The following is a 26244-nucleotide window of genomic DNA, read 5'->3' on the forward strand; positions in this document are numbered from 1 at the left end:
CTGGAAACAGGTTTGTTTCATGTCAGCTTTCAGCTGGAAAACATGCGCTAGATCTACAGGTAGAGCCTCATTATTCGTGTGGGTTCCATTCCAAGCACTTAAGTGGATGGCAAAAAAACGCACTATAGCAAATCAATTTTTAAAAAAATTAAAAAAACTTTTTGTTCAGGTGATTTAAAAACAGCCTTGTTGACCTTTGTGATGTAAGATCATTAAGAAGACAATCCATCAATCAGTCCTCCAATTCACTCAGCCCCTCCCTTCACCGATGCAAAGTGATCACCTTTCTTTCATGTGCTCAGGGGGAAGGGAGGGGTCACTTGGAGAGAGAAGGATTGATGGATTGTCTATATCATTTCCCTAAATATTTTCCTAAATTATTTATTTTCCTAAATGCAGTCATACACTCTTCTCTCATAGGGAAGGGAGAGATGGAGAGGGAGTTTGGCGTGAAGGAGAGAGAACTGCTCTTCTTGTTCCTCTTCTCACTCCATCTCCTTCTTTGTTTTCAAATCCAGGCAGTGGGAGGAGAAAAAGGTTTAGTAAAGGTTTTTTAGCAATTGCCTTGGGCAGCAAATCGGTGGGCAGAAACCAACAAATGGAGTTGGGTCCCCGTCCCCCCCACAGGGTGACCAGGTATCTTCTTTTTCCAGGACATATCCTCTTTTTAACCTCGTGTCCTGGAAAAGAACTTTAATGTCCTCCTTTTCCCTGTGAGTGGGCCCCTGCAGGCAGCACAGAACTGTCTTGTAATTAATGTTAAATGTAATAAATTATAAGTAATAGAGTTTTGAATTTAAGAAGTAATATTCTTTTATGATTGTGCCCTAAGTGTTTAAATTAACCACATGAAATCAATATATGATTCATAGCTTTTATTGTGTCATGTCCTACATTTTTCTTGGAATTCCTACATTTGGGGGTGCCTGATCCTCTTTTTGCCGTTATGACATCTGGTCACCCTCCCCCGTCCACCAGTCTGCTACCTGAGGAATTCATCTCACCTGGCCTCATGGATGTTGCCCTGCCTAGGACGGCATCAGCCTCTGAGACATTTTGCTTCTGGGTACCTTAGCAGTGGCCCTTTGCTTTCCTGACAGGTTGAGACATTGCTGGAACACTTCATTGAAAAGAGTAAAACACAAAGGAAGGGTGAAAGCAACATGGCGTTATTAGCTTTTGCTGTGCTCGCTGGTGAGAACGTTGTCAAAGTGGTAAACTTTCTCCTCCAGAATCCTTTGTGGTATCTATTTATTTAAAGCATTTCTCCCTCACTGTTAGTATTTATAAAAAACCACCCAAAGCAGCTATAGGGGATTTCAGCTTGTACTGCCTTGGATGGCCCATTGGGGATCTATGGGGCTTACAGTAGTGCCTAAGGGCCCAATCCTATCCAACTTTCCAGCACTGGTGTAGCCACAATGCAGCCCCAAGGTAAGGGAACAAATGTTCCCATACCTTGAGGAGGCCTTTGTGACTGCCTCCCCACCACAGCATGCAGCGCATGCCCTGTTTGCATGGCGGCACCAGTACTGGAAAGTTGGATAGGATTGGACCCTAAGTATCATGTCTCTGCACCCAGGACAAACTTAAAGCAGGGTTCCCCACTACCCTCTCTGCCTGCCTACCAGAATGAAGAATACTCTCTGTTCTGGAGCATCTCTACGGGTGTCCGGTCACATCTAGTTCATGGTTTAGTTTCCTAATATTTCAAACTTGATTTGTATTAGGAGCCAGAAATTGTAGCCTTGTATGCACATAGACCAGCGTTCCTCAATGTTCATCCCACACTGTACCACTTTGCATGATCCACCTATTGGAAGTACCAGCAGAAGTGATTGCCAGTTACTTCTGGGTTGAGAGGCCAGATGCCACATGACAAACACCAATCAGGAAGAGGCTCAGGGTGAACAGGAGGGCTTTTTAGAGTAGGTGAAAAGCCTGCTGCTCACTGAGCCAAGCCTCCTACTGAAGTTGGTCACATCAGTTCATTTGTCTTGCTGCCAGAAGCAGATGCCTGGGGGTCCCACAAGTACCATCAGACACAACCTCAAGTATCGCTGGTGGTGCACATAGCATTGGTTGAGAAACACGGACATAGGGCGCAATCCTCACCTCTTATGTCAGTACTTTCCAGCACTGGCATAGCGGTGCCAATGGAACATGTGCTGCAACCTGCAGTTGGGTGTCACTCATGGAGGCCTCCTCAAAGTAAGGGAATGTTTGTTCCCTTACCTCGGAGCTGCATGGCCCTTAGTGCTGGAAGGCACTGACATAAGGGGTTAGGATTGCACCCATAGGCTCATTATGTATGTGCATGCTTCTGTGCCTGGCTGAGATGTAGTGGCAGTTCTGTGGGCACTGGAGACCTGTACAGACATTTTATTTTAATTTTATTGCTTAAACAGAAACCCCCCAAAAATAGCATTACATGGATACATGCTTATGAGTTACATACTTAAAAAAAGGGGGGGGGAATGTATATTTAAACAGACACACATATACAAAGTATCTGCAAATCAACACTTCATGCAGCTTAGGTTATTATAGCAAATAATGGCCTCCAGATATCCTGAAATATATACAGTGGCGTAGCTAGGTCACTTGACAACTGGGGCCCATAATTTTTTGTCTCCTCATGCAACATAATTATTTAATTATTAATTAATCATATTAATTCATTCACATTTTTATACCACCCTTCCTCTAAGCAGCTCAGGATGGTGTGTGTGGTTCCTCCCTTTATTTTGTCCTCACAACATCCCTGTGAGGTAGGTGAGACTGAGAGATAGTAATAGTCATGACATGAAGTGAATAATAATAATGGCCAGAAAATAAATGCAGTGAATATTTCCCCGCAATCAATGGATGAAATTCTGCATCAAATGATCTCATGATGGTATTATTCGTAACATGATGGCATTATTCCTAAAAGCCATGCTTTCCAGAATTTTGGTCACTAGGGTGTCAACCCCCCCCCCCAGATGTCTCATTGGCCTGTTTTGAATTAACAGTGGATTTGACCCCTCTCGGAAATGCTGAAGAACCATCGCCAGTCAGAATAGGCAATGCTAAGTGAGATGGTATCGGACAGTTTTGCACTCTCTCTGGGATTCCAGTGTTCATGATTCTTACAGTTCTTCTTGCTCAGTTACTGCTCCCTGTGGGTACATCTGACATGTAGGAATGCCAGAAGAAAGTAAGGAATCCTGGGGCTTGTAGTTTGCCAAAGAGCATGCTACATAGGGCGGCACCAAGGCTGACTCCAGGTTGGAGGGGGCCATCAGTAAGGTAGGCAGATGTTGCCACGCCTGGCCCAAGGGACCTAACTGTCTGTTTTTCAATTCACAGCGCTTGTCAGGAGCACTGGCCGGTGGTGTTTGCCTGTGCAGATACAACCCTGCTCCTTGAAGCCTTGCTGTATGAGATGCGGGGAAAGCCAGAAGAGCAGACAAGTGTGGTAAGAGTTGTGCTGTGGAACTGTGTCACGATTCCCTTCTCCCAGTAGTGTATGAGTATATCCTGCAGCTGCATGCAAGGAGAGAGAAGCCACGGGAGTTGGTACTGAGGGCAAAATCTACACACCAAAATTTACCCTGGAGAATATCAACTTCTTCAATATCAATGAATGTTAATATCCACAACAATCCAGAATATGATTTCAGGGTTTGAACCACAAGTGTGAATGACTGTCCCTCGTGCATGATGTGCTCTCCTTTTGTCAGGAAGGAAGGAGAGAACTGATTTCTGTTGGAGGGACTGCTCTTGATGTGGTATACTCTAGCACAGGGATTTTCAACCAGTGCGCCATGGCACATTGGTGTGCTGCCAGTGGTTCACAGGGGTGCTGCAGGAGTTTGGGAGAGGGTCATTTATCAGTAGGGCCGTTGGGGTGTGCAAGCCCCGCACTTGTAGTGCAATGTGCCTTGTTAATTGTCCAAAACTGATGGTGCGCCTTGACAATTTGAGCACCTTGTCAGTGTACCATGAAATGAAAAGGGTTGAAAATCTCTGCTGTTGCTGACATCTTTGCAATGTAGCTCTCCATCCAATGCTGGGTTGTTGGCAGAGACCAAACCCCAAAAGATGCATTTTGCAGGAAAGCCGAGATCGGCAGCTTTGTATGAGACTTGAGTTCAAGACTCAGACATCAGTTAATTTAAGGAACATGCATGTGAGTTTGAGAGGATGGAAGTGAATCCCATAGCTAGTCTGTCTAGCTCCATGGCTTCTTTTCAGGGGAAGAGGGAGCAGGAAGGAAGTAAAGCCTGAGGATTGTCCTCTAGGTATGCTTTACCGGAGGATAGAAAAGATAGAGAGAACACCTTATCCCACTACCATTATCCGCCTAGCCTTATGACCTCCCCGCTGGTACAGTTACAAGAGTACCACTTTGTTGCAAACTCCAATATGGGAGACCTGCCAAGAGACAATATGAAGTGCTCACTGCAGGTGAGAGATTTTTGAACTGTGGCTGAGTGAGAGACAAACCCATCTGACCCCATGGGGATGCCCTTTTCTTCAAGTCCTAGTGAAATGAGTGGAGACTGTGAAAGAAAAAGATGCAGGATCCATTCCTATCACTGGGGATTGTGCAGGAAACCTTCTGCCCAGCTGAGTTCATGAACAGGAAGGGGGTCATTTGTATTTTTCACCCTCGGTCAGGATTGGGCCAACCCTGCCTCAGCTGGAGTTCGGGTTGGTGAGGAAGTGAGGGGAAGGGGGTGGAGGACGAGCCCAGTCCCCGGCAGGTACCAGGCAGATTGCAGTGGAGGACTCCCCCTGCAGCTGAGAGAGATGAGCAGGTGCATACACACAGGATCTCACCCTCTGCTGCATGGCATTCTGGTCCGGGACAAAGAAGAAGTGGTAAAAGCACCGGGCATCTCTTTTTCCTTGTCTCCTAGCAACATGCCACCCAAGCCATGAGGAGCTTTCTCTGTGCTGCTGCCAACAAAAAAAGGGTGAGAGAGCAGTTTCCGAAGTTGCTTATGACTTTGCTGGGGCAAATCTCGGTCTCCTTGAAGGACGGCAACAATGTGAGGTAAGTTGTCTCTGCAAGAGATTTTTTGGGTTTTGGTGCTAGCTTTTGGATTGACCATGCCAGGTACTGAATCTGGAACACGGTGCTTGCAAGGCATGGAGGATACAACTCAGCCATGGCCACTTGGCCAGGCTGTGGCCCTTTTTTCCTCTTGGACCACAGTGGCCAAACTCACTACCACCACACACAGGAAAAGCAGTTCCTGTTTGGACTACATCATTCCGTTCCACCCAGGCGCCATGTGTAATCCTCCATGATTGGGGGACGCTCTGGGCAGTCACATCTGCTGCCTGGCGTCCCAGAAGGCCACGTGACAGGACATTCAGGCACATGCGACTGCCCAGAGCATCTCTGTCTCCTGATCGTGGAGGACCACATGCAGCGCCCAGGCTGAACGGTAAGATCTGCTCACCGGGCGCACTGATTTGTTGGAATCCCAGATTTGGCACCCAGGCCAGGGTTCCCTTGGACATGCGCTCATCTGGGATATTGACCTTACAATCTCACACTCTCAAAATAAAAAGAAGATTACTCCTGAGCCAGCAACTTGTTCCATTTCTGACTTAAATGAAACTCTTGGATTCTATAGAAGTGGGACCCTTAGTCACACTCCAGGTGTATCTGTGGCGGTGACCCTCCTGGTCTTACTTCTTTTATCTTGCTTGCAGAGAGCCCCTGAAAACACTCCAGCTTCTCTGTAAGATCATGAGAACCGTGACAGAGGAAACCGAGTGCTGGGATCAGCTGAGCAGTCCTCAATGTTTTAGTGAGGGATTGTCCAGCTTAGTAAGGTAGGAGGAAGACTGCTGGGTTTCTCAAGGAGTGTCAGATAGCTGAAGTTGTGGGATGTGAATGTGCATCATTTGTCTTCCACTGACATCTTTAGTGCCTCTTTTCCTTTTTCTTTCTTTTTTTTGCATGGTCCTGTTACCTATTCCAGGATTCTCCTCTCCAGCTCACACTCCTTGGTTGGCATAGTTGAGTTCCTTCTGGATATCTTTGGGGCTGAAGAGCATGCATGGCTCTATGAAACAGCAGTGATGTTCTACCAGAAGGTGAGGGGTACTGCAGTAGTTGAGAGGCTTCATTAGTGGCGATGCACTCCGCAGCCTTTCCCTGGATAGGATTACGCCAGTGGTTCCCAAACTGTGAGTTGTGGCTTCCCAGAGAGCCATGGAAATCAGCTAGGGGAGCCACAGAATCCTTGTGAAAAACCTGCCTGCATAGGATTGTAGCCCTAATGGAGAGCCACCAGTAGATCAAGAGAGCCACCAGTCGAAAAAGTTTGGGAACCACTGGATTAGGCCATGTAACTGCTATGGAAACCAATTGTCCTAAAGATTGGTTGGCATGTGAATGGCAAATTATGGGCACCATTACAGGGCATCAAATGATCAGTTAGAGTCTACTTGTGTTTACAGAGGAGTGTGTGAATTTTATACCCTCTGGGCTGGCTTTGCCCTGAATCTATGACCTCAAGGTCAGGGAGACAAGGCATGTGAATGACTTGGAATTCAATCTTTGAGTCTTTGCTTCAGCTTGCAGAAGAGACTGTGATAGATGTTTCTGGGTGTGTCCAGGCAACTCTATGCTCTAAACTTCTATCCATTGCCTGTTCAGTTCAACTGATGCAGTTCCTTCCAGCAAATCTTGGGAATTGTGATGGCACTGCCAATGCAAGAGTTTTCTGGCTCTGCTCACAGAAATAAAGTTCACAGGATGCTCTGAGGAGAGGAAATGGCTTTTCACCAAATTTAAACCAGTGATATAGCTGTGCCCTCTGCATCTGTATGTGGTAGATAAAGTCATGAACACTCATCTGCAAAGAGCTCAACAAAGTGAACCAAAGTGTTCATCCCAATTAATTTGTTTCTGTTGTCCTTCTTGGGCTTTCAGTTGCTCCTGAACCGTGTGAAGGAGCTTGGAAACATCATGTCAAAAGACTCTCTCCTTCAGTGGCTGGATCATGGGAAACTTGGGGTTCGGAAGCTCAGCCTCAGAGGACTTTCTTCCCTGATATTTGAATCTGATTTGGTAAGTCATCCTCGAATGACAGGGATAATAAAAATGTAACTCCTCAGATAGTTGACCGGCACATGCACAGATTCCATTAATGCATACCCACAGGGACTTTGACAGAAGATTGCTGCGATGGGTGTACTCCTCTCTGCACCTATGAGGTGGTGGGAACTCTGTAATACGAGAAGCTGCACCCATGACAGCTCAGTTTCTCTTTATATGTGCATTTGCTTATGTTCGAGGGGCAGAATTGCTACCTACTTCTAGTTATCTGACTCTGTTCTCATTACCTGTGAATATTGTGCTGGTGCACTGAGATCTCTCCATGCTGGCAGAATGGGCAGCAAAATGGCAGATGCGCTTCAATGTCAGTAAGTGTAAAGTCATGCACATTGGGGCAAAAAATCAAAACTTTAGATATAGGCTGATGGGTTCTGAGCTGTCTGTGACAGATCAGGAGAGAGATCTTGGGGTGGTGGCGGACAGGTCGATGAAAGTGTCGACCCAATGTGCGGCGGCAGTGAAGAAGGCCAATTCTATGCTTGGGATCATTAGGAAGGGTATTGAGTACAAAACGGCTAGTATTATAATGCCGTTGTACAAATCTATGGTAAGGCCACACCTGGAGTATTGTGTCCAGTTCTGGTCGCCGCATCTCAAAAAAGACATAGTGGAAATGGAAAAGGTGCAAAAGAGAGCGACTAAGAAGATTACGGGGCTGGGGCACCTTCCTTATGAGGAAAGGCTACGGCGTTTGGGCCTCTTCAGCCTAGAAAAGAGATGCTTGAGGGGGGCATGATTGAGACATACAAAATTATGCAGGGGATGGACAGAGTGGATAGGGAGATGCTCTTTACGCTCTCACATAATACCAGAACCAGGGGACATCCACTAAAATTGAGTGTTGGGCGGGTTAGGACAGACAAAAGAAAATATTTCTTTACTCAGTGTGTGGTCGGTCTGTGGAACTCCTTGCCACAGGATGTGGTGCTGGCATCTAGCCTAGACGCCTTTAAAAGGGGATTGGACAAGTTTCTGGAGGAAAAATCCATTATGGTATACAAGCCATGATGAGTATGCGCAACCTCCTGATTTTAGAAATGGGTTATGTCAGAAGGCCAGATGCAAGGGAGGGCACCAGGATGAGGACTCTTGTTATTTGGTGTGCTCCCTGGGGCATTTGGTGGGCCGCTGTGAGATACAGGAAGCTGGACTAGATGGGCCTATGGCCTGATCCAGTGGGGCTGTTCTTATGTTCTTTGTAACTCCTTACCACAGGATGTTGTGAAGTATCTGAGAAATAACCAGTTTCAAGGGAGATCAAAGGCCATCACTAACTGCTAGGCTTTGAGTCCTTTTAACTCTTCTCTTTCATCAAAATTTACATTTAAATACACATTTTTTTAGGAGGAGGGGAACAAAAACAGTGCACAATTACTGTGTACCTTGGTACCTGTTGATTTTGTTTTGCCTTTCTGTTGAACCTTCTTGGGGGGGTTGTTTAAACTTCATGTTTTATTTATTGTATTTTGATATATTTTTAAGTTCATTGTAATTTGTTTTTTCTGGAATTTTAATTTGTGATTGTGACCCACCCTGGACTTCCTGTTGTTCTGGAGAAGGGCAGGATATAAATCTATTGAAAAAATAAATAAAAATTGCGTGAAGCTGTCTTTTTCTGCCCACTCATAAGGCACAGTTAGATAGAGAGGACAAAAAGCAGAGAGGGCAGTGGTAGCTTGGGATGGACTGAGGAAGTTGGAAAGAAAAGCGGATTTCCCGTGCATGGAGATAGGCACAAACAAATAAGAGAACAAAACAGACTTTGTAGTTAAAAGAAGAAAAAGGTCCAGCAGGCATCTCTGATTGACTGGCTTTCTCTCTCACCCATTCACGGCTTCAAAATGAAACCCGTGATGTAACTGAGGAAGGCAGATTGGTTGGTGCTGCCACCAAGACCCTCTTACACCGGGTCTTCAGGGAGCACAGCAAAAAAGGCATCCAGGGCTTTATGTCCCACTGTGTCAGGAAATGTTTGGCAACAGGAAAGTACCCACCGGAATACTGCAGGGAAGAACTGGTGAGTACAGTATGTGCTTTGAACTCGCAATCAGTCAAATACCTACAGCATCATGACCATGGCTGATGTGGAAGTAACACTTCTTTGAAAAGAGTAAAACGCAAAGGATGGGTGAAAGCAACATGCCGTTCTTAGGTTTTGGCGTGCTCGCGAGTGAGAACGTTGTCAAAGTGGTGAACTTTCTCCTCCAGAATCCTTTCAGGTATCTATTTATTTAAAGCATTTCTCCCTCACTGTTAATATTTATAAAAAAAGTACCCAAAGCAGCTATAGGGGATTTCAGCTTGTACTGCCTTGGATGGCCCATTGGGGATCTATGGGGCTTACAGTAGTGCCTAAGGGCCCAATCCTATCCAACTTTCCAGCACTGGTGTAGCCACAATGCAGCCCCAAGGTAGGGGAACAAATGTTCCCCTACCTTGGAGGGGGGGGGGGTGTGTGTGTTTAAACTTCATGTTTTATTTATTGTATTTTGATATATTTTTAAGTTCATTGTAATTTGTTTTTTTCTGGAATTTTAATTTGTGATTGTGACCCACCCTGGACTTCCTGTTGTTCTGGAGAAGGGCAGGATAGAAATCTATTGAAAAAATAAATAAAAATTGCGTGAAGCTGTCTTTTTCTGCCCACTCATAAGGCACAGTTAGATAAAGAGGTCAAAAAGCAGAGAGGGCAGTGGTGGCTTGGGATGGACTGAGGAAGTTGGAAAGAAAAGGGGATTTCCCGTGCATGGAGATAGGCACAAACAAATAAGAGAACAAAACAGACTTTGTAGTTAAAAGAAGAAAAAGGTCCAGCAGGCATCTCTGATTGATTGGCTTTCTCTCTCACCCATTCAGGGCTTCAAAATGAAACCGGTGAGGAAGGCAGAACTGAGGAAGGCAAATTGGTTGGTGGTGCCACCAAGACCCTCTTACACCGGGTCTTCAGCGAGCACAGCAAAAAAGGCTTCCAGGGACTTATGTCCCACTGTGCCAGGCTGTGTTCGCCAACAGGAAAGCACCCACCGGAATACTGCAGGGAAGAACTGGTGAGTACAGTATGTGCTTTGAACTTGCAATCAGTCAAATACCTGCAGAATCATGACCATGGCTGATGTGGAAGTAGAAACCAGATTTAGGCCCTGGAATTCAGCAGTGTCGGAATGAGTGTTCTGGTGTCACTAGGTGCTTTCTGTCTGTCACAGAAGGTGGCACGCCCTGGTCCCTGCAAGCAGCTGGCTCCGCACACCTGCCTGCACCCAGTGGCGTAGCTGGAGGGGGGGCAGAGCACTCAGCTGGCAGGGAGCCTCAGCGTGGAGGGCAAGTGGCCCCTCCCTTCGGAGCCATTCCCATATGGTTCCGTTTTGCTCCCCCTACCGGGAATGGCTCCAAAGGGAGGGACCACTTGCCCCCCGCCAGACTGGCTGCGCCATCCCCCTCCAGCTACGCCACTGCCTCCCCCAGTCACCCACGGGCATTTGTTCAAGTGGTGGGTGGCAGGTGGGTGGAATGAGGCAGCAACAAGGCAGGAAGGAGGGTGGATTGGGACCAGGAAGGTGGGCAGGTTTGGCAGTGGAGGTTTCTGCCGAATCCTACCCCCCTTCCCAGCCTCGATCCCCCAACCCAGGTTCATGCAGACTTATGCCAGCTATGGAGCTGGCGCAGGTCTGAGTAGACTCCTTGCCAGGGCACGGGCTTGTTGCCTGGGGCAAGGGAATCTGTGTTCTCTTACTCCCCAGGAGGCACCACATTGGGGCAGCTGCATTGCTGCACAGGGGGTTTGAAAGGATTGGGCTGCTAGGCTACTATTGGGAAGCCATCTACGCTGTGATGCAGTTCCTCCCAGGGAAGGTCACCTGGAATCCACATTGTTGACCTTGCAGTGACTAGGTAACTACTCTTGTTTAAATTTCCTCAGGTGTTTAACTTTTGTTTAGATTGTGATTATGCTTGCAGTAACACCTGTGTGTGTATCTTTTTGTTGCTCTATTACAACTCTTTTCAGATCTTCCCTGTCACTGGATCCAAACAGAAACGCAGCTGTCCTTCAAGAAACTCCTCAGTCCCATCTTTGCTTTGCATTCTTCAAGCAGTGAGTTAGAACATTTCAAAAAGCATACTTTGAGTGGAACGGAATGGATACATGTCATTGTTGTTTCACATATCCCATACAGATTGGTCTTGCCACTCTTTGGATTCTCCTGCGCTCTTGGGTCTCTGCTCATCATGCCAAGAATTTGGGGTGTCCATCTGAACTCTGCTCACTGCAAATCTTTTGCAGCGTGTTTTGTTCATTAACTCAGAAAAGCTCTCTGTAAGATTTTTCTGATAGGAGGAAAAAGAATAGAAGCCATTGGGAGACACTGGTTCTCAAAACTTGAGTTCAACGTGGCAAAGATGTCTTGCTGTTTTTTATCTTCTTGTCGCATAGCTGTTGTTGTGATAGTAATGCAGTTGCTGTCTAAAACAGTTTGGGATTGCCCTGCAAAGAGCAAAGCTCCAGCAGTTTGCAAGGTAGCTGCCAACTGCCCTGCAAAGAACGGAGCTCTTGCAGTTTGCAAGGTAGCTGCCAACTGCCCTGCAAAGAGTGGAGCTCCTGCAGCTTTGCAAGGAAGCTGCTAACTGCCCTGCAAAGAGCGAAGGTCCCGCAGTTTGCAAGGTAGCTGCTAACTGCCCTGCAAAGAGCGAAGGTCCCGCAGTTTGCAAGGTAGCTGCTAACTGCCCTGCAAAGAGCGAAGGTCCCGCAGTTTGCAAAGTAACTGCTAACTGTCCTGCAAGGAGGTGGGTGTTTTATTAAAAATTTAAATTTAACACTTTTAAATGAATGGAGACCCACCTGATATTGGCCAATAACAAACCTAATGGGTCCCAACTCACAGTGGGGGGGGGGCACTAAACGTTTAGGATGCCCTGGGTGACAGATGGCATAGGTACGCCACTGGGGCAGCACTTCTCATTAGAACATAGGAACAGCGCTGCTGGATCAGGCCCAGGGCCAATCCGATCTAGCTTCTTGTATCTCACAGCGGCCCACCAGATACCTCGGGGATCACACAAGACCACAAGATTGCATCTTGCTGCCACTTCCCTGTGTCTAGCATTCTGTTTATGCTCACCCCCCCTCTGACATCTTGAAGTTCTGAAACTTTGGTGACGCCGGAGTCCGTTGCGTTCCCAAAAGGTGTCTCAAGATGGTCTTCCAGCACATGCGTGGAGTCTTTGAGAGCCCCAGAGCTCTGGGATATGCACAGAGTGGCAAAGTACAGAGCCCAACACTGACTATTGGTGAAGAGCTAGAACAGGAGGAGAATGAGGAAGGAGAGCTACAATGGAAGGCAGGAAGGCAGATGAGTAAACCAGCTGGGGGCAGATGGCAGCCACTTAATGGTGTGATTACGGAGCTCACGAAGGGATCACAGGGAGAACCAGTGTGCCTAGGAACACACTTTAGGAAACACCATAGTGGAATCATGGAGGTGAAGAAAGGAAGGACCAAGGAAAAGCAGACTATGACTACATAAATGGCAGGTTTTGGTAGCCAGTGTGGGAGGGATGTTTTGAAGGGGAACCAAAGACAAACTTCTCACACCTCCTGGAGAAACATTATGACACTCACCAAGCTGAATGGTCCTAGGTCATGGCTGCCAGGCACTGCAGTCTCTTGATGTCGCAAAGGGCTGGTGGTTGACTTATCAAGTCCTATGAGCTTGGGGCTTTGGGCTCCTAGGCAGGAGGAGACATTTTGGCACTGGTTATCTATGTACATAGAGTTTCTTTTGTGGAAGCTCTTGGCCATTAACATTTCTGAATAGCTTTAGTTTTGCTGCATACACTGTTTTTGTTTTTTTTTGTTTTTTTTTGCTGCATTCATCATACACTGGATACATCCATCTTTGTTGTGTTTGTTTATTGCTCTGGAAGCTCTTGTGTTAGGCTGTAGCATTCCAGGGCATTTTCTTTCTTTCTTTTTTTGTAGCCCTAGTTTGTTGCATCAGTTTTTTCATAGGGTTTGTTGGGGTGAGCCTCCTTTGTGTGCTTGAAACATGGCGTCTCCAGAACCCGATGAGGTAAGTGGATTTTTGATTCTCCCAAGGTGCCTTCTAGATGTGGTTCTAGATGTGGAGGTCTGGTTCAGTTGGTAGAGTTGCCGCCTTGTATGCCTGAAGATCTGAGGCTGCCAGTTCGAAACAACCGGAAGTACCAGAGAACTGACCACACGCTGATATACAGATGAGCTGACCCTCAGTGGCAGAGAGGAGTTGCCATCAAGTGGAGCGTGGGAGGCGAAGGGCCAGAGAGAGACCAGACCGGGAAGGAATCCAGTTGGAACGAGGAGTTCTAGGAAAGACTAGAAATATTCAATTGTAAAAATCCCTATGGGGGTTTAGAACAGCCTGCCTACGTAAACCGCCTTGGATTAAAGTCTGAGGAGAAATCTGACGACCAAAAGAAAGGCGGTATATAAATACTTGTATCAATCAATAAATAAATAAATGTGGGGTTGCTGGGCTGCAACTCGGTCCAACCTAAGGAGGGGCACAACAGTACCACAACAATATTTGTGTAGCTCCACAATGAGAAGAGAGAGAGGTATAGTGATTAGCGTGTAGGATGAGTCTCAGGGAGGCTTGGGTTTAAATCTGCATTTGGTCCTGAAGCTTGCTTGGTGACTTTGAGCCAGTCACAATATCTCAGCCTTACCTACTGTGTAAGGCAGGGGTGCCCAAACCCCGGCCCTGGGGCCACTTGCGGCCCTCAAGGCCTCTCAATGCAGCCCTCAGGGAGCCCCAAGTCTCCAATGAGCCTCTGGCCGTCCGGAGATTTGTTGGAACCCACACTGGCCAGATGCAACTGCTCTCAGCGTGAGGGCGACTGTTTGACCTCTTTTGTGAGCTGTGGATTGAGGGCTCCCTCCACTGCTTGCTGTTCCATGTCAGTAATGCAGTAGCGGCAGCAAAGGAAAGGCCAGCCTTGCTTTGTGCAAGGCCTTTTATAGGCCTTGAGCTATTGCAAGACCTTCATTCAATCATATAAGTTCATCTTTAATATATTCATTTATGTAAATCTATGCAAATTTATTCAAATTTTAAATGTAAATTAATTCCTCCTCCCCCCCCCGGCCCCTGACACAACATCAGAGAGATGATGTGGCCCTCCTGCCAAAAACTTTGGACACCCCTGGTGTAAGGTCATTAGGATAAAATGGCAGAGGATCGAATGTATGCCAGCCTGACTCTTTGGAGGAAGAGCAAAATAATAATAATAAATACTGTTTGTTCCACATTGCAGGTTTGTGCTGGAGGAAGGGTTTCTGTATGATAGATTTTCTGTAGTGAAAGCCATTAAAAGACGATGTATTTCACATTCCATGGGCAAAATCTAATGTGTCTAGTTAAGACCATTCAGATCCAGAAACTGTCTGCTCCAAACCCAAGGTAGGGAGAGCACTTTAGGGTAGTGATGATTTGAGGGTGTTGCAGAGATTCCCAAGTGTCCCACAACCGCACCTGGTCTTTTGTGAGTGAGTCCAGTCTTATTCCTACATCTTTACCATCTGGGCAGGGTTGCAGGAGTCCTGGTTTCTGGAGAGAAAAATGCAGCAAAGAGGTGCTCCATTAACATAAGAACATAAGAACATAAGAACAGCCCCACTGGATCAGGCCATAGGCCCATCTAGTCCAGCTTCCTGTATCTCACAGCGGCCCACCAAATGCCCCAGGGAGCACACCAGATAACAAGAGACCTCGTCCTGGTGCTCTCCCCTACATCTGGCATTCTGACTTAACCCATTCCTAAAATCAGGAGGTTGCGCATACACATCATGGCTTGTACCCCATAATGGATTTTTCCTCCAGAAACTCGTCCAATCCCCTTTTAAAGGCGTCTAGGCTAGACGCCAGCACCACATCCTGTGGCAAGGAGTTCCACAGACTGACCACGCGCTGAGTAAAGAAATATTTTCTTTTGTCTGTCCTAACCCGCCCAACACTCAATTTTAGTGGATGTCCCCTGGTTCTGGTATTATGTGAGAGTGTAAAGAGCATCTCCCTATCCACTCTGTCCATCCCCTGCATAATTTTGTATGTCTCAATCATGTCCCCCCTCAAGCGTCTCTTTTCTAGGCTGAAGAGGCCCAAACGCCGTAGCCTTTCCTCATAAGGAAGGTGCCCCAGCCCCGTAATCAGCTTAGTCGCTCTCTTTTGCACCTTTTCCATTTCCACTATGTCTTTTTTGAGATGCGGCGACCAGAACTGGACACAATACTCCAGGTGTGGCCTTACCATAGATTTGTACAACGGCATTATAATACTAGCCGTTTTGTTCTCAATACCCTTCCTAATGATCCCAAGCATAGAATTGGCCTTCTTCACTGCCGCCGCACATTGGGTCGACACTTTCATCGACCTGTCCACCACCACCCCAAGATCTCTCTCCTGATCTGTCACAGACAGCTCAGAACCCATCAGCCTATATCTAAAGTTTTGATTTTTTGCCCCAATGTGCATGACTTTACACTTACTGACATTGAAGCGCATCTGCCATTTTGCTGCCCATTCTGCCAGTCTGGAGAGATCCTTCTGGAGCTCCTCACAATCACTTCTGGTCTTTACCACTCGGAAAAGTTTGGTGTCGTCTGCAAACTTAGCCACTTCACTGCTCAACCCTGTCTCCAGGTCATTTATGAAGAGGTTGAAAAGCACCGGTCCCAGGACAGATCCTTGGGGCACACCGCTTTTCACCTCTCTCCATTGTGAAAATTGCCCATTGACACCCACTCTCTGCTTCCTGGCCTCCAACCAGTTCTCAATCCACGAGAGGACCTGTCCTCTAATTCCCTGACTGTGGAGTTTTTTCAGTAGCCTTTGGTGAGGGACCATGTCAAATGCCTTCTGAAAGTCCAGATATATAATGTCCACGGGTTCTCCCGCATCCACATGCCTGTTGACCTTTTCAAAGAATTCATTGAGCTAGAACGGTAGCTTCTCTGAGGGTGGGGGCACCTACCACAGCAAGATACTGGCAAGTAAGGGATTGGAAGCACTGATGTTGGGAGGGACCATTTACTCCTTATTTGGTCAGGAACGTAGCAGAAACCGCAGCCGCCAGGGTCCTCGAAGGACAACTAGAAAGGACCCAACTGCAGATGTGCTTCTCACATCTCACCTCCCTGGTTCTTCTTGCTTTCTCATTCACAGGTTAGTGAGTTCAGCAGTGACACCAGCACCTCCCTTAGCCTGGGAGAAGAGGTGGATGATTCTTTAAGGTAAAGCATTGTGAATTTCCTGTCATCTTTAGTGGCTCAAAGCCAGAAACATGGGGCCCAACCCTATCCCCCCTGCCAGCCCACAGTGCACAGTGCTGCAGACAGAGCACATGTTGCATGCTATGGGTGTGTGTGTGTGTGTGTGTGTGTATCAGACAGCCCAGGAGATAAGTAAAATGTTTTCCTACTTACTTCCCCATAGGCCACCTGGCCCCCAATGGGTTTCATCAAACCTATAGTAGCTATTCTGCTTGCATAAGTCCAAGGAGACTTCTGGATTGGTTCAGGGCAGGGAAAGGGGATTAGGATTAGGCGGTGAGGTAGTGCCCCTGAACAGCCCCCTGCCCAGCCTACTGCCTGCCCCAAACTGCCCATGTTTCTCCCCTGAACTGCCCCTGCCACCAACCTGCCTGTTCCAGCAGGAGATCTGGAAAGCACTGTTGTGTGTACTTGGCCTCTGGCTCTTTGCTTCAGCAGCCCCAAAGCTTGTGACTCTGACCTATCCTGAATCAAATGACAAGCCCAAACAATCTGATCCGGTCACAGGCTCTGGAAAAGTGTTCAGATCTGCTGACAAATTTTGCAAATTTTGAGTCTGTGTCACTTGAAGTGCAGACCTGCTGTCAGTCTCAGCTCCTCAACATGCTACACTATTCCTTGAGGGAATCCATGGAGGTTACGCGGATATTGTTAGTCCACATCAGTTTGTTGTGTGTGTTTTTTCTTCTCCATCTGTCTCCTCTCCCAGAAACCTGGAATATTCTGACGGGGTTCCCGATTGTGCTGAAGTCCCAGACAAATTTGAGAAAGAGAGGCTGACGTGTGATCTGGCCACTATCCTGAATCAGATGATCAGCCTAAACCATCCGATCCGGGCACAGGCTCTGGAAAAGTGTTCAGATCTGCTGACAGAGATCCAGAAATACGTGAGTCACTTAGGGCAATGATGGTGAACCTTTTAGAGACCGAGTGCCCAAACTGCAACCCAAAACCCACTTATTGATCGCAAAGTGCCAACACAGCAATTTAACCTGAATACTGAGGTTTTCGTTTAGAAAAAACAACTCATACATTAACATCTTTTACCTACTATTACTTGTAACCCGTAATGAACTTTTCCTCTAGAAATTTGTCCAATCCCTTCTTAAAGGCATCTAGGCAAGTTGTCATCACTGCTTCCTGTGGCAAAGAGTTCCACAGACTAATTACATGCTGGGTAAGGAAATATTGGCAGGGAAGGGGTGGCTGCAAGACCTTACCGCTGCTCATTTTCTCAAACAAGAAAAAAAAAATTAAAGCCCCACCCACAGAAGTGGGCTCTAAGGCTGCAATCCCAGCCACTCTTTCCTAGGAGTAAGCGTCATTGACTCTAATGAGGCTTACTTCTGAGTAGGCATGCACAGGAGCAGGCTCCAAGGCTGCAATCCCAGCCACTCTTTCCTGGGAGTAAGTCTCATCAACTCTAATGGGGCTGGTTGGATGGCTGCATCATGCTGTATTTCATGCTCACAGCTATGTGAAATTGTGCATGCACTTCTTTTCCAATAGGTTTGGAGAAGCAATTCTGTGGTTTACCTTTAAGATCATATAAAAATTAGTTTTGTGTGACATTCTTACAGATAAGCCTCCAGCATGTGCCATAAGGCGATAAGGCAGGGCCAGCAGCAGGTGCAGGGCTGGCGCCACAAAGCCCAAGCGCTCTGCTCCCCTCCAGCGATGCCAGGCTGTGAGCTCTGCTCCCCTCCAGCCCAGCTCCTCTCCAAGCCCACCACGGGAATGTCCGCGCTGCACCCTCAGGCTGCAATCCTTCCCTCACATTCTTGGGAGTAGCCCCACTGACTGCAATGGACTTCCTTCTGAGTAGACCTGCAGAGGAGTGGGCTCTCAGGCTGCAATCCCAGCCACGCTTTCCTGGGAGCAAGCCCCACTGACTCTAATGGGACTTCCTTCTGAGTAGACAGGCAGGATTTGTCTCTGGCTGCGCTGCTCCCCCCAGCTGCGCCTGTGCTGCGGAGGAAAAGCCTCTCCTGGCGCTGAGTGGGCAGTTGGAAAGGCGGGCTGCAAAGGCTCAAATGGCTGAGGAGGAGAGCAGCTCCGGATTGGCTGGTCTGCAGCCAGTGAAGGGCCCTGAGCCATTCTAACCGAAAAAGCCAGGAGTCTGCTGGATGCTGATTGGCTGAGCCTGCTGGAGAGTTGGGGAAGGGAAGGGAAAGACAGGGAGGGAAGCAAACTGGGGGCAATGGAGTGAAGGGAGAGGAGGCAGCGGCTTCAGCGCCCCCTCCAGGCTGCCTGGCTCAGCGCACGCGCGTGCCCACAGAGAAGGCTCCAGTGTCTGACATGACCATCTAAAACACTCACATGGTCAACAAGAGCAGAGTAGGTTGCAGACAACACTTGGATGTAGGCGGTTTCTTCCTCCCCTGTGATAGAGGACAAGCTGCTTTCTAACACATCCAAAATTTTGGGGAGGGCTTCTGGCTTTCTCATGCCCGGCTGATTGAAGAGAGCCAGCTGTAGGCACCAGGGGCTCCTCATCTAAAACAAAAGAGGTGGCTCATTTAAATATATACAGTCAGTTCTTGTTATCCTCTAGGGTAGGTTCCTGGAAAATCGAGTGGATACCGTTTTAGCAGATACTGAATCATTGAGCCTATGGGAAATATGGGGTTCGGTTCCAGGGGAACCTCTTCAGCATATACTCTATGCACTTTATGAACCTGATGTCTATGGGGTTAGGCAAAGCCCCTGCTGATCCTGCCTGTTAATCTCCCCTGATTCTCCCAGGATAGGGGGGGAAAGGCAAGAGACCCATCTGGTTTCCTTCCCCTCTAATAAGAACAGAGCATGGGTTTTGCTGGATCAGACCAAGGGGCCCTCTAGTGCAGCATTCTCTCTCTCTCTCTCTCTTTCTGACCATAGCCAGCTGTGCTTCGGAGCGCATGATGTAATTGACATGCTCTGTTGTTTGTGCCTGGCTTCTGCCACTGAGGTACACTGCCTCTAAACAGGGAGGCTCCATCAAGCTTCTCATGACGAATGCTCATCCAAAGGCCTATCTGAAGCAATCTAAATTTGTTTTTCCAAAGACATCTGCCCTGGAGGCCCTCACCACTCTACAGATGCAATAAGTACCAGACTCCCTTGGGACTAGAAGTGAGCTGATGCATGGACACAGGCCAGTCTGCTCAGAGAGCATGGGGCATCTTGGCCCCTGCAGAACTACAGCTGGCAACGTCTGGGGTCCAGAGGAGACCCCCCCTCTCGCATCACCTTGGAGCTGCCCCACCGCCCAGCAGAGCAGATCCGTGCCTGCCTCTGCCAGCCTTACAGCCCAATCCTAGGCATGTCTACTCAGAAGTCAGTCCCATTAGAGTCAATGGGCTTACTCCCAGGAAAGTGTGGCTAGGATGGCAGCCTTACAGCGCTGCAAAAAAAAAAAAAGATGCCTGCTACTGTCCAGACTTGGCTGCAGGATGGGAGGATGCTGAAGATCCTGCTAATTGGGTAAGAGGCACTTTTCAAGTGGGTGCTCCTTTTTTAGCAGGAGGAGAGTAACTGGCCCACCTCCCCCCAGCAGTGCCTGTTCTAGTGGCTGTCTGCTGGGATTCCTTTGCATCTTTTAGACGGTGAGCCCTTTTGGGACAGGGAGCCATTTAGTTCTTTGATTTTTCTCTGTAAACCGCTTTGTGAACTTTTAGTTGAAAAGCGGTATATAAATACTGTTAATAATAATAATAATAATAGATGGCTGCCCGAGGAGGTGGGCGGGTGGGGAGGTGGGCTCGCTCTCTCCACCTTGCCTGGCGGGGCTGCAGGACGCCCCCTCCCCTTCTCCATACTAGGGGTGGGCGGAGGGTGAGAAGCAGGTCCCCCTGGCAGCCCCTCCCCAGCCGGGCTCCGCAGAGGCTGTTGCAGGCGACCCCCTCCTCCGCGAAGGGAAGGCTCGCCTGGGTCCGGGCGCCCGAGGAGCAAGAGAGGCAGCCTCGCGCCATGGCCACGGCTCGCCCGCTCCGCTCCGCTGCTGGCCGCGGGGGTGGGGGAGGAAGGGGCCGCGGGCGCGATCGCACCGTCGGAGGGACGCGGCTGCGGCACCGGCTCCGAGCGAGCGCTTTGACGGGAGCCGCTGCCCGCCGCCACCAGCCCGCCGGCCCGCCCGCCCGCCGGCCCCTCCTCCGCCCGCCTCGCTCCGCCCTCCGCTCTGCCCGCAGCCACAACAGGGAGGAGCCCGGCCGGAGCGGCGGGGAGGGCGGAGGCTGGTGCGGCGGGTGGGGGGCGCCCCAGCACCTTCGCCGGCTGCCCCTCCAGCCCCTCTTCCCATCCACTTGGGAAGGCTTCGGGGTCCGTCTCTCTGTCCATGCTCAGAGGCACTCTTCACACCCCCTTTTCTGTCCATGTTCAGAGGCACTCTTCACACACACCCTCTTTTCTGTCCATGCTCAGAGGTACTCTTCACACACCCTCTTTTCTGACCATGCTCAGAGGCACTCCTCACACACCCTCTTATAAGAAGAGCCCTGCTGGATCAGGCCAAAGGCCCATCTAGTATTCCTGGATCTCATGGAGGCCCAAAATATGCCTCGGGGAGCACACCAGACAACAAGAGACTTGCATCCTGGTGCCACTCTCTTGCACCTGGCATTCTGAGGCGGCCTACCTATAAAACCAGGAGGTTGCACATACCCATCCTGGCTTGTAAACTGATGGAGTTTTCCTCCAGAAATCTGTCCAATCCCCTCTCGAAGACATTGAGGTCAGATGCCATCACCGCGTCCAGTGGCAAGGAGTTCCACAGACGAATTTCATGCTGGGAACAGAAGTATTTACTTTTGTCTGTCCTAACTCTCCCAACATTCAGCTTTAGTGAATGTCCCCTGGTTCTGATGTTGTGTGTGAGGGAAAGGAGCGTCTCTCTATCCATTCTGTCCATCCCCTGCGTAATTTTGTACATCTCAGTCGTGTTCCCTCTCAGGTGCCTCTTGGGACTTTATGAAGTGGGGATTTTATGAAGTGAGCAGTTTCTTCTTCTTCTTTGTTGTTGTCAGTACGGTATTTATATACCGCTTTTCAACAGGAACAGTTCTCAAAGCGGTTTACATAGTGAAATCAATCAATCTTTGGTCCCTGCCGCAAAGGGCTTACAATCTTAAAAAAAATAAAAAAAAATACAGAAGAGACACCAAGAAAAGCCACCGGAAAAGATGCCATGCTGGGGTGCAGAGGTATAGTTGCTCTCCCCTGCTTAAAAAGGTGCCTCGTTAGCAAGCCCTTATCACTCCCATTGAGCAGGATGGGTGGAGGAACCAGTCTGCTCCACCAGTACCACCCCCCCCCACGACTTGGTGCACATCTTTAAAAGCAGGACCACTCGGAAATGTGGCACCCAAAGTGATCCAGGATGCCCATTCACGGGCAGTCTGTACCCTATGTTCAAGGGCTCCAATATCCTAGTTCACTTTTAAAGTGAGCTCATCACACATGCACAGGTGATGGCGCAAAATAACAAGAAAACCCATGCGCATGTCTGTAGAGCATAATGTGCAAATAGGTATTGAGTTTCCAGGACGGGGCTGGAAGGGGGGGTGAGAGACGAGTGCCAGCAATATCCACAAGTCTTCTTAGTGCCTTCCTGTCAATTTTAGCCAAATAATCCCAGAAGCCTTCTAAAAACTGCAGCTCAGAGGTCAGGCCCCCTCTGGCCTCCTTGTAATTTGAGCATTGCTGGCAGATGTGCAGATTGGGTACAAGAGAGTACCAGGGAGGGGACTGATATCAAGGCTAGCCCAAGAAGCGCTGGTGTACCAGATGCTGCCTTTATGCCTATCCCTTCACTCTCAGACAGGAAGAGGAAGTGCGGAGGAGAGAGAGTGTTGGGCTAGAGTGTCCATACTTCCTCTTCTGCTCTGTACCCATCTTTATGAATCCAAGGAGTGGGGATCGACAACAGCAATGGGCACACAGGCTACAGGAGTGTCCCCCACCTGCAGCCTGAGGCAACCTCTTCAGTCGACCTCAGGGTTGGACCGACCCCGAGTAGCATTTCGTACTGCAGGCCCTGCCGTCAACCTGGATGTGGGAAAAGTACAGAGCCTCAATGATGAGAAGTGTGGTTGCTTCCCCGCCGAGCATGGCTGTGAAGATGGAATGGTCTATTCTTCTCACTGAGGCTGGAGCTAAGAGGGCATCGTCACTGGGCAGTAGTCGGGGGCCTACAGCAAAGACTAGTGAGTGATCTCCAAACTCTCTCAGAGAGGGGGGCCATGGTGGGCAATTTGCTGATGGCCTCCTACACCTGCAGTCATCTCTCCTGACCCCGGCAGAAGGGCATTTATTTACTTTTCCCATTCTATTCTTCTCCAAGAAGCTCAGGGTGAGTTATATAGTCCCTCTCTTCCTTTTGTCCTCACAGCAACCCTGTGAGTAGGTGAGGCTGAGAGAGAGCGTGATCAGCCCAAGGTCACCCGGGAAGCTTCATGGCCAAACGGGGATTTGAACCTGGATCTTCCAAGTCTCAGCCCGAACCACGACATCACCCTGGCTCTCAGTTCTGCTTGGGGTTATGCCTACAGTCACTTTGGACTTCATTGTGGGTACCTTTGAAATGTTGCCCTCCCCCCGCCTCTGACTTGGTGTTCACCTGATTGTAGGATACTATACAGCTTGCCAGTGGGGAGTGTGTATTTGTGGAGTTCGATTTGCGGTTTTAGGCTGGTGACTCTTCCATCCTATCCTTTCCTACTCCGTCTTGTCTTGCCAACTTGTCATCTCCGATGTCCTCCCTACAGCTCAAACTGCAGGTGGCTGACAAGGCAGGCTCCAAATCTTGGCACCCCTAACTTTTTTTTTGTTGCTGGCAAAGTTACCAATTGCTTCCCTGCTTCCCAAACCTGCAGCCCCAGGTGGCGTGTGAGATCACTGAGGAGGATCACCGAGTGAGATCGCCATGTGCTTTTTCCATTGATTCCACAAGACTGGCTGACTGTATCCCTCATATGAGATCACAGTACAATAAAATGCGTATGAGACATGGTGTCTCACACTAGTTTTGTGCTGGGTGATCACACACATCTCCCATCCCCACAGTGGCATAGGTAAGAGGGGGCAGGTGGGTCTATTGCCCTGGGTTCCATGCCTCGAGGATGTGTGTTATAGGCCTCCAAAAACCACTTATGATTTTTTGGTGAAAACCAGAAGTGCTCTACAGTGTTTCTCAAACTGTGGACTGGGACCCACTAGGTGGGTTACAAGTCAATTTCAGGTGGGTTCCCATTCATTTCAATGTAATATATTAGACTTGTTGCTGCCATGGTATGTGACTGCATTTGGGGAAATGTTACAGATCTGTACTTTTCATGGGCTGCTATGTATATATTTTTAACAATGGTAGTCAGTGGGGCTTAACTCCCAGGTTAAGTGTGGATAGAATTGCATCCTTTGGGATGTTTGGGGACTTTAAAAAAAAAACAAAAAACAGATCAGCAACTGCTTGGGAGAGTTTGGAGGGTTCTTCTTTATTTTAAATAAATTTTTAAGCTTATACTTACTGTAAGCTTTTAATTTCCTTAATTGATTTGATTTTGTCATATGGAGGTGTCATAAATTTTCCTCCTGGATGATGTCACTTTTGGCCATGACATCACTTCCAGATTAATGACATCACTTCTGGTGGACCCTGACAGATTATCATTCTAAAAAGTGGGTGCAAAGACGATTGAGAACCACTGCTCTAAGACACCCCGTCGAGGTGTGGTACCTGGACTAATGTACCCCCTTACTCCCCTTAGCTCCACTACTATGGGGGGCTGTTCATATTTTTGTGCCTCCAGATGCCAAATACCTTAATTACACCACTGCCTCTCCACAAAGACTTTTGAGAGCCCAACCCTATGTATTACTCAGAAGTAAGTCCCATTATAGTCAATAGGGCTTATTCCCAGGTAAGTGTGAATAGGATTGCACCCTAAATGGGATAGGACTGCCGAGAGCCAATGAGAACCACTGCCCTCATTCAGAGGTGGCTGAAGGCCTTCCAAGGAGGGACCAGTCGCTTGATCTGCTACTACTGGTGCTGACAGTGTAGCATGATGCGCTTCGGTAGGCTGAATGAAGTCACCGTCTGCCAGCTGCTGTGGAAGAAGCCCTCGGGGGAGGGGGAGGGTTTTTCCAGATAATGCTGCATGTCACTCTCCATGTTACGTTTGTGCCAAAGGGTGTCACACAATCTAGGCCTCATTAATGGAGCAGAGAGGAACGGAGAGGGAGGAAATTGAAGAGTGCCAGTTGGTTCCTCCCCCAGAAGAAATTCCGTGTCTTTTGAAAGCTGCCCCAGGGTTTCAGGGTGGCATTTTTTCCCCACCATACATGGACATACCACAGATTGAACCTGGGACCTCTGTAGAAAAGCAGGGAACCTCCGGAACAGAGCCAGCATGTAACTTGCAGACTTAGAGTCCCATCCTATCCAACATTCCAGCACTGATGCAGTCATGCCAATGGGGCATGCACTGCATCCTGCGGTGGGGGACCAGTCATGGAGGCCTCCTCGAGGTAAAGGAACATGTCCTCCCTTTCTTTGGGGCTGTATTGTGGCCTCATCGGTGCTGGAAAGCTGGTTAGCATTGGGCCCTTTCTGTACAATCTGATATATGTCTACTAGTAAGTCCCATTGTAAGTTCAATGAGGCTTACTCCTAGGAAAGTGTTATAGGATTGCAGCCTTAGGGCCCCAAATTTTGGCCAGGAATGTGTCATCCCCCTGTGCGCGTCACTCGGTGCAGCCCGCATGCTAGGGTGACACGCACGGGAGGAGGGGGGTGAAATTGCCTGGGATCTTACGTTTTCCTATTTACTCAGACTTGCTGTCTGCTGGGGACACTACTGATGCCACATGGGTTGGTAGACCTGGGCGTCAAAGACTTTTCCAGCTGTCTCTACCTTCCTTGTACCCTGTTTCTCCCCTCCCTATCCCTATTCTGCTTGCCTATCACCACCCTCCACCGCGCTGTTTCACTCGCCCCCCTTTGCAAAGGGGCCCAAAAGAAACTTTGTACCCCCTGATAAAATTCCTCTCAGAAGCCCTGGGTACATCACCACACCCCCTGCCCAAGGCATTGCCTGGGCCACTGAATGGGAGGAGGTCCATCATGGGGTGACGTGCTGGCCTCCCATATGGGGTGACGCAAACCCTAGTGACGCCACTGATGCTCTCCAACTTTCCGGTGCTGATGCAGCCACAATGAAGCACTGAACAAATGTTCCCTTCCTTTGAGGAGACCTCAATGACTGCCCCCCCACCCCAGGATGCAGCGCACATCTCCTTGGCATGGCTGCAGTGGTGCTGCAATGTTAGATTGGATTGGGCCCTGTGTGTATTAGACAGCTTTCTGTGTTCAATCCGCAAGTGACAATGCTTACCAGTGCAGTGAACATTTTTATCTGCTGTTTTCTGTGCCTTAACCCAGGGGTGCCCAAACCCTGGCCCTGGGGCCTCTTGCGGCCCTGGAGGCCACCCAGTGCGGCCCTCAGGGAGCCCCCAGTCTCCAATGAGCCTCTGGCCCTCCGGAGATTTGTTGGAGCCCACACTGGCCTGACGCAACTGCTCTCAGCATGAGAGCAACTGTTTGACCTCTTGCGTGAGCTGTGGAATGAGGGCTTCCTCCACTGCTTGCTGTTTCATGTCTGTGATGCAGTAGCAGCAGCAAAGGGAAGGCCAGCCTTGCTTTGTGCAAGGCCTTTTATGGGTCTTGAGCTATTGCAAGACCTTCATTCATTCATAGAAGTTCATCTTTAATATATTCATTTATGTAAACTTATGTACATTTATTCAAATTCTAAATGTAAATTAATTCTTTTTTTCCCTG

At 48.6% G+C, this 26244-nt stretch overlaps 1 protein-coding gene across 1 annotated transcript in view; it reads right to left on the reverse strand.

Annotated features, from left to right (window-relative positions):
* Positions 1 to 20744, reverse strand: part of LOC136661501 (kin of IRRE-like protein 1) — a gene marked incomplete at its 3' end in the record, with an annotated part of 72512 nt that extends 51768 nt beyond the window's left edge. The window contains exons 1-2 of the mRNA XM_066638781.1: positions 20184 to 20744; positions 18747 to 18923 (exon numbers count right to left, since the gene is read on the reverse strand). Coding sequence (XP_066494878.1) covers positions 18747 to 18923; positions 20184 to 20744 — 738 coding nt within the window. The remainder of the gene's footprint in view (positions 1 to 18746; positions 18924 to 20183) is intronic.
* Between the last annotated feature and the right edge of the window lie 5500 nt (positions 20745 to 26244).

This window comes from Tiliqua scincoides, chromosome 10 (assembly GCF_035046505.1).
Source record: "Tiliqua scincoides isolate rTilSci1 chromosome 10, rTilSci1.hap2, whole genome shotgun sequence".
NCBI lineage: Eukaryota > Metazoa > Chordata > Lepidosauria > Squamata > Scincidae > Tiliqua > Tiliqua scincoides.